Source organism: Neopsephotus bourkii, unplaced genomic scaffold (assembly GCF_033783945.1).
Source record: "Neopsephotus bourkii isolate Nb327-2 ecotype Australia unplaced genomic scaffold, CSIRO-AGI_Nbou_v1 NB_1488, whole genome shotgun sequence".
NCBI lineage: Eukaryota > Metazoa > Chordata > Aves > Psittaciformes > Psittacidae > Neopsephotus > Neopsephotus bourkii.
In genome coordinates, this window is record NW_026901964.1 from 621318 (window position 1) to 633823 (window position 12506).

The following is a 12506-nucleotide window of genomic DNA, read 5'->3' on the forward strand; positions in this document are numbered from 1 at the left end:
CCAGTCTTGCCTTTGACTATGGTAGGAGGCATTTGGCCAACCTCAGTCCTTGCACCTTGATGTCAATGCAGCTTCACCTGCCGCATTCAATAACAGGTCACTACTGTGGCAAAGCACACACACATTTACATTAGCAGTATAACTACTACAGGGTGCAGCAGCATGTTGGAGATGCTGGTGGCAGTGGGGGACCAGCCAAAGAAAATTTGACACCAGTAGGGTTCTCCCACCCTCTTAATTTGTTCCATTACCTGCTTTACAACACTGCCATCGTACTAGAATTTTTCTGGCTTCTGCCTTAGCATTTTCTAGCAGCTGCTGTAAATTTGCATGCTCCAACATCTTTGTTGCAACTGACAAATCCATGTAATACAAGGTGTAGTTTCTTATTAGCAACTTTCTAGTAAGTACAGGTGGTTTACACACAAAATCACAGCCTCTAATAACAGCTACATTGCAAGTACACATACTCAAATTGTTACTTTTCAGTTGTCCTCAAGATATGTTTTGCATTCCTTTTCCTCTTCCTCTGTCTCATTCCACTCGGGGCCTTCAAGGTCAGCTACTGCAGCTAGGCATTGGGTAATTCAACTTGTCTGTCCAGCTCATGGTTTGGCTTGACAAGCTTTGCAGGCAGCCACCATGGACCTGTAGGACACAAACATACCCTGTCCTCCAGGTCATCAGTGCCACTGACCCTTCCCATTTCTGCGGGCCCAAAGGATCACAGTACCACATTTGCTTTTAAGCCATGAGGATTTACACAGATGGCAAATGAGGACTGAGCTGTTGACTGACAGTCAGGGCAAGACCTGAGAATTTTCTTTGCTTGAGAAAAAGACAGGTTCAAGTGTTTCTTTAAAACAGAAAGCCAGAGCAAGAGACAGAGCCTTGGGTGACATGGTTTAGTGTGAGGTGTCCCTGCCCCATGGCAGGGGGGTTGGAACTAGATGATCTTAAGGGCCTTTCCAACCCTTATGATTCTATGATTCTATGATTCTATGACATCACAGTATCACAGTATCACATTATGTTAGAGATTGGAAGGGACCTCAAAAGATCATCTAGTCCAATCCCCCTGCCGGAGCAGGAACACCTAGATAAGGTTACACAGGAACGTGTCCAGGCGGGTCTTGAATGTCTCCAGAGAAGGAGACTCCACAACCCCCCTGGGCAGCCTGTTCCAGTGTTCCGTCACCCTCACTGAGAAGAAGTTTCTTCTCAAGTTTAAGTGGAACCTCTTGTGTTCCAGTTTGTACCCATTGCCCCTTGTCCTATCATTGTTTGCCACTGAGAAGAGCCTGGCTCCATCCTCGTGACACTCCCCCTTTATATATTTATATACACTAATAAGGTCACCCCTCAATCTCCTCTTCTCCAAACTATAGAGACCCAGCTCCCTCAGTCTTTCCTCATAAGGGAGATGCTCCACTCCCTTAATCATCTTAGTTGCCCTGCGCTGGACTCTCTCCAGCAGGTCCCTGTCCTTCTTAAACTGAGGGGCCCAGAACTGGACACAATATTCCAGATGAGGTCTCACCAGGGCTGAGTAGAGGGGAAGGAGGACCTCTCTCGACCTACTAACCAACCCCCTTCTAATACAACCCAGGATGCCATTGGCCTTCTTGGCCACAAGGGCACAGTGTCGGCTCATGGTCACCCTGTCGTCCACCAGGACCCCCAGGTCCCTCTCCCCTACACTGCTCTCTAACAGGTCGTTCCCCAACCTATACTGGAACCTGGGGTTGTTCCTGCCCAGATGCAGGACTCTACACTTTCCCTTGTTATATTTCATCAAGTTATTCCCCGCCCAACTCTCCAGCCTGTCCAGGTCTCGCTGGATGGCAGCACAGCCTTCTGGCGTGTCGGCCACCCCTCCCAGCTTAGTGTCATCAGCAAACTTGCTGATAGTACACTCAATTCCCTCATCTAAATCGTTGATGAATATATTAAATAATACTGGTCCCAGTACCGACCCTTGAGGCACTCCACTAGATACAGGCCTCCAACTAGACTCCGCCCCATAGACTACAACTCTCTGGCTTCTCTCCTTCAGCCAGTTCACAGTCCACCTCACTACCTGATCATCCAGACCACACTTCCTCAATTTAGCTGCGAGGATGCTGTGGGAGACCGTGTCAAACGCTTTGCTGAAGTCAAGGTAGACCACATCCACCGCTCTGCCATCATCCATCCACCGTGTTATTTCCTCATAAAAGGCTACGAGATTGGTCAAGCACGACTTCCCCTTGGTGAAGCCATGTTGACTGCTCCTCATAACCCTCTTATCCTTGATATGCCTTAAGATGGCACCAAGGATAAGGTGTTCCATCACTTTCCCAGGAATGGAGGTGAGGCTGACCGGTCTATAGTTACCCGGGTCCTCCTTCTTGCCCTTTTTGAAGACAGGAGTGACATTTGCTTTCCTCCAGTCCTCAGGCACCTCTCCCGTTTCCCAAGACTTGGTAAAGATGATGGAGAGCGGTCTAGCAATGACCTCAGCCAGTTCCCTCAGCACCCGCGGGTGCATCCCATCTGGACCCATGGATTTATGGATGTCCAGATTGCTCAACTGGTCTTTAACCCATTCCTCATCGACTAAGGCAAACCGCTCCGTTGACCTATCTTCATCCGAGGTCTCAGCGGTACAGGGCTCTTCAGGACTGCCTCCGGCAGAGTAGACAGAGACAAAGAAGGCATTCAGTAACTCTGCCATCTCTGTATCTTCTGTCACCAGGGCACCCGTCCCGTTCATCAGCTGGCCTACATTGCCTCTGGTGTTAGTTTTACCTGCCATGTATTTGAAAAAGCTCATTCTGCTGTCCTTGACCCCTCTCGCCAGCTTTAATTCCAAGGAGGCCTTAGCCATCCTAGCAGCTTTCCTACATCCTCTAGCAGCAGCCTTATATTCTTCCCAAGTGGCCAGCCCTTCCTTCCATGACCTGTAAACTCTCCTCTTCCACTTCAGCATACCCAGCAATTCCCTATTTAGCCATGCAGGTCTCCTGACCCTCTTCCTTGACTTCCTACATGTCGGGATGCTCTGATCTTGAGCTCGGAAAAAGCAGTCCTTGAACGTCAACCAACTATCTTGGGCCCCTTTACCTTCAAGCAGTCTAGCCCATGTGATTTCCCCTAGCAATTGCTTGAAGAGGCCAAAGTTTGCCCTGCTAAAGTCCAGGGTTGCAATTCTACTTGCTATTCTACTGACCCTACCACACAAGATCCTGAATTCTACCATCTCGTGGTTGCTGCATTGTCTATTTGGACCAAAGTATAGCGTTTGACACAGTCTCCCACAGCATTCTCCTGGACAAATTGGCTGCTCATGTCCTAAATAGGAGGATTCTTTGCTGGTTTGGAAAATGGCTGGATAGCAGATCCCAAGGAGTTAGAAATAGGTTATCAACACATTTTCAATTATGCATGGATAATAGTGCATGCAGTTATGTACAGGTGATGCACAGGTTAATAACTGAAGATACAGAATTCCAAGTAAGGAGACCTAACTTCTGCTTCTGTCTATAATTATTCCTGTACTCCTACTACTTTGCATTGGAAAGATACTTAAAATGCTGCAGAAAGCAAAGCTGAAGAGCGGCTCATGATGCTGAACTAAATCAGTAAAGTGTAAAGAGATTTTAATTACTGCTACAGGGCAGCAAATATAGCCTGCTTGTGCCTATTTGTCTTGGTAATCTTTAAACTTTCTATCTTCTCTTCCACATGAAAGAAATTTTAGGTCTGAGATAGTGAAGAACATGAAATTGGTAAGAGCTTCCATCCTTTCCTAATATCTAATAATTGTCTTTTAGTCTCTTGGTTTTCCAAGGTGTTGGTTTGTTGGGTTTTTTTTTGAGGATGCAGTAAATTCATCTGGCAGGCTGTAAAATCTGTTAGCAAGTTTGAATCCACTTTCAGTATTGACCAAAATTAATAAATACTGTTGATAGTCACTTCAGCTGCCATTAGCCATCTGTTTGCTGAAGATACCTGGTGCTCTGTAATACCGGTTCCAGTAGCTTTGTCACATAAAACTTTCAGTTACAGCACTTAAATGTGGTTTGCAATTCTATGATTAAGTCTTTAAAAAAACCCCAGACAAACAACTGTCAATTTGCATTGGGAAGCTACTTAAAATGCTGCTGAAAGCCTTTGACTAAGCTCCTCTATGTATCATTTTTATTAAAGTAAAATAAAAATTAGGTTATCTGGAGCTTACAATAATTGTGGATTTCAGATTAACTGTGAAATCTTTCTGCTTGTAATCAGTACACCCCACTTGCTTGGAAAGATTTTTTTAAAAGGGGAAAAGGAAAACAAACACAAGTGATTCACAATGCAATTGCTCACCACGTGCTGACTGATACCCAGCCCAACCTGAGCAGCTATCTGGCCTTCCGGGTAACTCCCTGTCCTGGGTTCACCTGTAGCAGTCATTTTTATCCTTCCTAGTACCTGGTGCAACGCTGTGCTTTCAACTTTAGACTGAGAACAACGCTGAGTCCAAAAAGTTCACATAAAAAAACATGACAACATACAAAACGTGACATTATACAATGTGCAGTCTCTCCCAACTGCTCTCATTAACGTGCACTCTTTGCACAGCTGGAGATCGGAAGTGTCCCTTCATTTTCCCCCTGTCACGTGCTTGAAATGTAGCTAGCGAAGTGTCGTGGTTTAAACCCAGCCAGACAGCTCATGCACTCACCCCCAGTGAGTGGTGCCGGGCTGGAAGCAGTCGAGGCCCACGTCCCCCCCCCGGGGGCTCCCCCCTTCCCCACTCCCAGAGGGATGGGGAGGAGAATCGAAAGAATGCAACTCCCATGGGTTGAGATAAGAACAGTCCAGCAACCGATGTACAACACAAATCCCCACTGCTACCACCAACGACAACAATGATAAGAGAAAATAACAAGGGAAAAGAATACGATGCCACCTGCCAAAAGACGAGTCCGACCCAGAAGACCCCGTGTCCTTCCAGGTAACTCCCAGTTATACCCTGGGCATGACATGCTGTGGCATGGAAGACCTCCCTGGTCAGCCTGGGTCAGGTGTCCCGCCTCCTCCCCCTCCCGGTCCCCCCCTCCTCCCCGGGAGAGCATGAGGCCCACAAAGTCCTTGGCCAAACCAAAACATCATTGTCATCAGCTCTGTTCCCAGCCCGAAAGTCAAAACACAGAACTGCACCAGCCACCAAGAAAGAGAAAAATGACTGCTACTGCTAAACTCAGGACATTATCCACCCCTTATTCCATACCATTCACGTCATGCTCAGATCCCACATTTTCAATATACCATCACTCTTATCTCAGTGTACTCCTATCTTAGCGCATGGACCAATCCCTATAAAGCTGCTGAGTCCATCTGGTCCATGATGTCAGGCTCCATCTCTTGTAACAGTCTTTCAGAGCAGGAGAGACTGTGTGCAATATTGGATCGCCGGCTGCTGATGCTGATCGTTCCCTTACTTCAGAACTCGTCTGGTTCTATCAAACCTCATTCTCTGTTGGGATGATGGTTGGAGGGAAGTCGGGGCTAGTCGCTGGTGACCTGAAGAAATCTGGTTGATGGGCTATAAAAGTATTACACAGCAGGCAACAGCATACAATTAAGTTCATTGGCTGTTTTCCCCTAAAATCAAATCCCCTTGAGGTATACATCGGACTTCCCCCTCCTCCCGCATTACCCACCAAGTATATCCAGGTCTCTGAGCAAAATCAATCCCATGAGTGGGTTTGTCTTTACCTGACGCAGGAATAACCCAGACTGTCTTCCCCAGCAAATTCTTCATATGCACCACAGGAACTTTGTCCCCCTCTACAATATGTAGAAGTTCTGATTGGGCTGGGCCAGCCCTGTTGGCAGATCCTCTGGTGTTGACCAACCTGGTGGCCTTAGGTGTGTATCCCAATGCTTGAAAGTTCCCCCACCCATTGCCCTCAGTGTAGTTTTTAACAGCCCATTGTACCTTTCAATTTTCCCAGAGGCTGGTGCATGGTAGGGGATGTGATATACCAAATCAACGCCATGCTCTTTGGCCCAAGTGTCTATAAGATTATTCTGGAAATGAGTCCCATTGTCTGGCTCAATTCTCTCTGGGGTGCCGTGTCACCACAAAATGTGTTTCTCAAGGCCCAGGATAATGTTCCAGGCAGTGGCGTGGGGCACACCATATGTTTCCAGCCATCCGGTGGTTGCTTCCACCATGGTAAGCACATGGCGCTTGCCTTGGCGGGTTGGTGGCAGTGTGATATAGTCAGTCTGCCAGACCTCCCCATATTTATACTTCAGCCATTGTCCTCCATACCGAAGAGGCTTTAACCGTTTGGCTTGTTTAATTGAAGCACATGCTTCACACTCATGAATAACCTGGGCAATAGTGTCCATTTTTAAGTCCACACCTCGATCATGAGCCCATCTATATGTTGCATCTCTGCCCTGATGGCCTGAAGTGTCACGGGCCCACCGGGCCAAAAATAATTCACCTTCACATTGCCAATCTAAGTCCATCTGAGCCACTTCAATCTTAGCAGCTTTATCCACTTGTTGGTTGTTCTGGTGTTCCTCAGTGGCCCGAGTCTTGGGTACATGGGCATCTACATGACGTAACTTCACCACCAGGTTCTGCAGCAATATCTTTCCACAGTGCAGCAGCCCAGATGAGTTTACCTCTGTATTGCCAGTTGCTCTGCTTCCATTGCTGCAACCACCCAACAGGGCATTTGCCACCATCCATCAGTCAGTATAGAGATAAAGTACTGGCCACTTTTCTCGTTCAGCAATGTACAGGGACAGCTGGATGGCTTTCACCTCGGCAAACTGACTCGATTCACCCTCTCCTTCAGCAGTTTCTGCAACTTGTCGTCGAGGACTCCATACAGCTGCCTTCCATCTCCAATGTTTTCCCACAATACGGCAGGACCCATCAGTAAACAAGGCATACTGCTTTTCACTTTCTGACAGCTGATTATATGCTGGGGCCTCTTCAGCACGCATCACCACCTCCTCTGGCGACATTCCGAAATCTTTGCCCTCTGGCCAGTCCATGATGACTTCTAGAATGCCTGGACGACTGGGATTTCCTATTCGAGCTCATTCTGCAATTAGTGTAGCCCATTTACTCCATGTAGCATCAGTTTCATGATGTGTAGAGGAGACCCTGCCTTTGAACATCCAGCCTAGCATGGGCAACCGGGGTGCCAGGAGGAGCTGTGCCAATAACTTCCGAAGCAGCTCGAACCCCTTCATAGGCTGCCAGTATCTCTTTCTCAGTTGGGGTATAGCTTGCCTCAGACCCTTTGTATCCAACACTCCAAAAGCCAAGGGGTCGAACTCGAATCTCCCCTGGAGCTTTTTCCAGAGGCTCCAGGTAGGACCATTCTCCCCACCTGAGGTGTGCAGTACAGTTTTTACACCTGGCCCTGTCCGAACTGGTCCAAGGGCTACTGCATGAACTATCTTGCGTTTAATTTGCTCAAAGGCTTGTTGTTGCTCAGGTCCCCATTTAAAATCATTCTTCTTACGGGTCACGTAATAGAGAGGGCTTACAATCAAACTGTAATTTGGGATGTGCAGTCTCCAGAATCCCACTGCACCCAAGAAAGCTTGTGTTTCTTTCTTACTGGGGGAGACATTGCTGTTATCTTGTTGATTACATCTGTGGGGATCTGGTGATGCCCATCTTGCCATTTTAATCCCAAAAATTGAATCTCCTGTGCAGGTCCCTTGACCTTACTTTGTTTTATGGCAAAACCGGCTTTCAGCAAGATTTGGATTATTTTCCTCCTTTCTCAAAGACTTCTTCTGCTGTATCACCCTACACAATAATGTCATCAATGTATTGCAGGTGTTCTGGAGATTGCCCCTGTTCCAGTGCAGTCTGAATCAGTCCATGGCAAATGGTAGGGCTGTGTTTCCAGCCCTGGGGCAGTCGGTTCCAAGTGAACTGGACACCCTTCCAAGTAAAAGAAAACTGTGGCCTGTAGTCTGCTGCCAAGGGAATTGAGAAAAATGCATTGGCAATATCAGTCGTGGCATACCACTTGGCTGCCTTTGACTCTAATTCATACTGAAGTTCTAGCATATCTGGTACAGCAGCACTCAATAGTGTTGTGACTTCATTGAGGCCACGATAGTCTACTGTTAGTCTCCACTCTCCGTTAGACATTCACACTGGCCATATGGGGCTATTAAAGGGCGAGCGGGTCCTGCTGATCACTCCCTGACTCTGCAGTCTACGGATTAGCTGATGGATGGGAATCAGGGAGTCTCAGTTGGTGCGATATTGCCGCCAGTGCACTGTTGTGGTCGCAATTGGCACTTGTTGTTCTTCGACTTTCAGCAACCCCACAACAGAAGGATCCTCTGAGAGGTCAGGCAAGGTGGACAGCTGTTTAATTTCCTCAGTCTCTAAAGCAGCAATACCAAAAGCCCATTGGTACCCTTTTGGGTCTTTGAAGTACCCTCTCCTGAGGTAGTCTATGCCAAGGATGCATGGAGCCTCTGGACCAGTCACAATAGGGTGCTTTTGCCATTCCCTCCCAGTTAGGCTGATTTCAGCCTCCAGTACAGTCTTGGGATTCTCTTGTCACTCCAGAAATATAGATGGGTTCCACCCCTTGACAGCTTGATGGCATCAGGGTACACTGTGCACCAATATCTACCAGAGCCTTATAGTTCTGTGGGACTGATGTGCCAGAACATCTGATCCACACAGTCCAGTAAATCCAATTGTCCCCTACCTCCACCTGGCTGGAGGCAGGGCCCCTCTAATAGTCATCACAACGTTAGACACTTAAGTCATGTTGAAAGGGATTATTTTCAGTTATCACAGGAGCTGGAGAAAAATCAGCTCTTCTGTCAGAGGAGCGACCCGAATCAAGAAGACAATCTCAATATGAGTTATGCTTCTTGTTCCATTTATTGCACAGGCTCACCTAATTTAATTTGGTGATAGTTTACGTGACAGCTGTACATCTTTCATTGGCTACATAAATCTGTCCACACGCCTGTCTATACATTGCTATTGGCTAAGCTAAGTTTTACACACATACCTCTGCAACAGGAGGGTGCATGCCTTGCGATAAGCGGTGCATTCCTTGTGGCCAGCAAGCTCCTGTTTCAATGTTCTGCGTACATTTCTTCGACTCCAGGCCTCCTCGGCTAAGCTGAGTCAGAGAGAGTTCAAGGCTGTCTCACTTGGCTCTAATCCTGGGTTGTGCAGGCCCTCATGAGAATAACCATTGCTCCACACTCTTCCACTCCACCTGGGAAACCGCTCACCAGAGACTGAAGCCGTAGTTCTCATGGGACGATCAGTCTTGGCCCTTGCTCCCCTCTTTAATTCACTCACCCATTCCTCCAAAACTGAAGTAGGTTTTCCATCCCACTTCGTCATATCTTCTCCGTGATCCCACAGGTAAAACTGTAGGGTGGCCCGTGGCGTATACCTCTTGTATCTCCTTTCTCGAACAGTAGGACGCCTTTTGTTAATAGCTGAGATGTGTGTTGGTACATGTGAGGAGCGGGATAAGTCAGATATATTGTCCCTCAGTTGTTTGAGATCCTGGGACAGTTTTTCCACAGCTGAGATGATGGAAGGGGTGAGATTGTCTTCGAACTCGTGGAGTTTATGAACCATTTCATCCACTGTTAGTGGTACTACGTCATTCCAGGTTACTGTTGCCAATGAATGGGCATATGATGATGGTGCATTCCGTGTAAGTTTTCGCCACATGGGTCGTGTACATTCAACTTCATCTGGATCTATGGGTATATCTCCGTTATTCGGCTTGATGTGATAGATCATCTCTACGATGGCTGATTCCCTCAGAGACTGGATGCCTTTGTCTATAGTAGTCCACTTGGCCGAACGACTCATAACATTGTCCTTGTATGGAAACCTTTCTTTGACAGCTGCCAAGAGCCGCCTCCAAAGACTGAGGGACTTTTTCTCTCTTGCAATTGCTTTGTCAATTCCCCCTTCTCTAGCAAGTGATCCCAACTGCTTGGCTTCTGTACCTTCTAGTTCGTGACCATCAGCTCCATTGTCCCAGCATCGGAGCAACCAGGTGATGATGTGCTCCCCTGGTTGACGGGTAAATTTTTTTCGCATATTCCGTAGCTCGGTTGAGGTCTGAGGTCAAGAAGTCACCTCTCCTTCTTCTTCTTCATCATGTGATGATGACTCCTGATCAGATGCTGGACCGGGTGGTGAATACATTGTTTCTTCATCTTGCTTCACCCTTCTTGCCTCTGTTTTGCTTTTTCTCTTGTGTACAGGGGCAACTGATATTGGTACGAATTGGTCCTCTGGTTTAGCTGCAGTGATTATCACTGTGGTTTGAGTAGCGACTGTACTTGTTGCTGGGGTTTGAGTAGCTGCTGTACCTGCCACTGGGGTAGCTGCACTGTTCATTGCAGCCAAAGTTTGAGTAGTGACTGTACTGATAAAGCTCTGTGCTCTTATCTCACTTCTTTTCTGTAGCTTAGAGGAAATAATTTGTGCATGATACTGGGGATAAGAACTATGAAGTGTGAAGCCTGATCCTGGTTCTGCCACTTGGTAACTCATAGGAAATTGGTTCACTGCATTTTTTCAGTTTTCTTGTCTGCATGATAGGTAAATGCTAGACTCATCTGTCTTCCAAGGTGTTCTGCAGCTCTTTGTTTAATACCAATACCAAGCCTTTGACTAAGCTCCTCTATGTATCATTTTTATTGAAGTAAAATAAAAATTAGGTTATCTGGAGCTTACAATAATTGTGAATTTCAGATTAACTGTGAAATCTTTCTGCTTGAAATCAGTACATCCCACTTGCTTGGAAAGATTTTTCTATTCCATTATTCATTACAGGGGCCTTAAAATTATACTCCTGTGACAAAGCATCTATTTATTTTTAGACGATTGTCATCCAGTCTTGACTGACCTATAATGTTTCTTTGATGACAGTGTCTGTGGTCCAGCTGTGTTTGCTGAATGGTTGAATAAACAAAGTAATATGGGGAAAAGAAAAAGGCTTTTTTTATTATATTAGAGAATGTGTCTAGCCAAATCCAGGTCTGATTCTAAATGTTGTAACACTACAGTTAAGTGTCCTTGTGGTCTCCATCATATCTCTGGAATTTTGTCATTATTGGATTTCGAGGTTTTGAGAAGTCTAAGATCAGAAAGTTCAGAATGGAGGTGATTCACAAAAAAAAAGAAGGCAATCAGTTTGTTATCTAGCCTCTTCTTTCCTCATGTATGTAATTAAATACATGGAAGAGGATGAATCTAAGCTTGTTTTCTCCCTTACTGTTTTTCATTGTTTTCTCCTTTGCTGGCCATTTATGTTGTATTGCAACAGCTTAAGAATTAACTTAATTTTTGGATGATAATGCTGCCTGTAGGCAAAGAACTCCAAGTAGTACAAAAACCAGAAGTCTCTTGTTTTGACTAAAATCAAAAGGATTTTTCACTAGACAGTATTGTGATCTGAATTTGTCTCTTGTTTAAAAGAAGAGCCTGAACCAGTTACTGGTTACCATGCAAGGTGTTAGGGGGCAAAATTTGGTCATGATTCAAATTCTACTGTAAATTTAAGGGAAATTTATCCATTACGTGAGACTTAAGACCAAGTGGCAAATAACTTTCTTGTACGTATTCAAGTCTAGTTTCTACTTTACAAATAGTAGATATTGATTAAAAGAACATACTGATACTTTAGTTCTGATATCTCAGTTGTTAGTTAGAGCCTTTGCACCAAATGCAGCTCACAGCAGCTTCAGACTCACTAGAGCTGCTAGCAGAGGAGGAGACCCAGCAACCTCTATCATCCTATGGGGTGTAGTAGCAGCTCAGGCCAATTAAAACCATTACTTCCACTGTAAAAAGCAGTGACACAGCTCAAAAGAGTTCTAGCATGAATACCGTAAAAATATTTTAACAGGGAAAATATTTGGTTTCACAATTTTTCTTTTAGTAGTCATTGCATGTCTGAATAAGAAGCCATTTTTAGTATGTGTAAAATAACCAGGTATGCTCTAGTTTTTCACTACGGCTCCTGTGCTATCAAGAGAGGACTTGTTTCTACTATATGAAATAATTAAAGCACCTGACAAACGCTCCACAGAAGCATTCAACAATCATAATCATCATGTTTGTCCTGGATTAGGAGCTTTAAAGGATTCATTTAGAAGTCTTTCTATCTGTTTCCAGAATGTAAAAAATGGCCTTTCACATATGATATGCTAAGCTTGTTGGCTTCAGTGTAATTTTCCATGGTTAATACTTTCTGCAGTAATAAATAAAATCTAATAACAATAAAATATAAATATTTATAAGACCATTTTTGTCTTTTATTAGGTTCTTATAATTTAGACTTTAATATCCCAGCCAAAGCTTCAGTCAGAGCTCTTCTCTTTAACATCAGAATGACTGCTCAGAGTTTTACAGTTGAAGACTGATCTAGATGACTACAAAAAAACCCCTCACTTGTATCAATGCCAAGGAAAGCATCTAC

At 45.3% G+C, this 12506-nt stretch overlaps 1 protein-coding gene across 1 annotated transcript in view; it reads right to left on the reverse strand.

The window, feature by feature from the left end:
• Positions 1-571: 571 nt before the first annotated feature.
• The window catches only part of LOC133220857 (uncharacterized), a 34789-nt gene continuing 22854 nt past the window's right edge, over positions 572-12506 (reverse strand). Inside the window, exons 2-3 of the mRNA XM_061369261.1 lie at positions 9286-10392; positions 572-648 (exon numbers count right to left, since the gene is read on the reverse strand). Coding sequence (XP_061225245.1) covers positions 572-648; positions 9286-10117 — 909 coding nt within the window. The 5' untranslated portion in view covers positions 10118-10392. The remainder of the gene's footprint in view (positions 649-9285; positions 10393-12506) is intronic.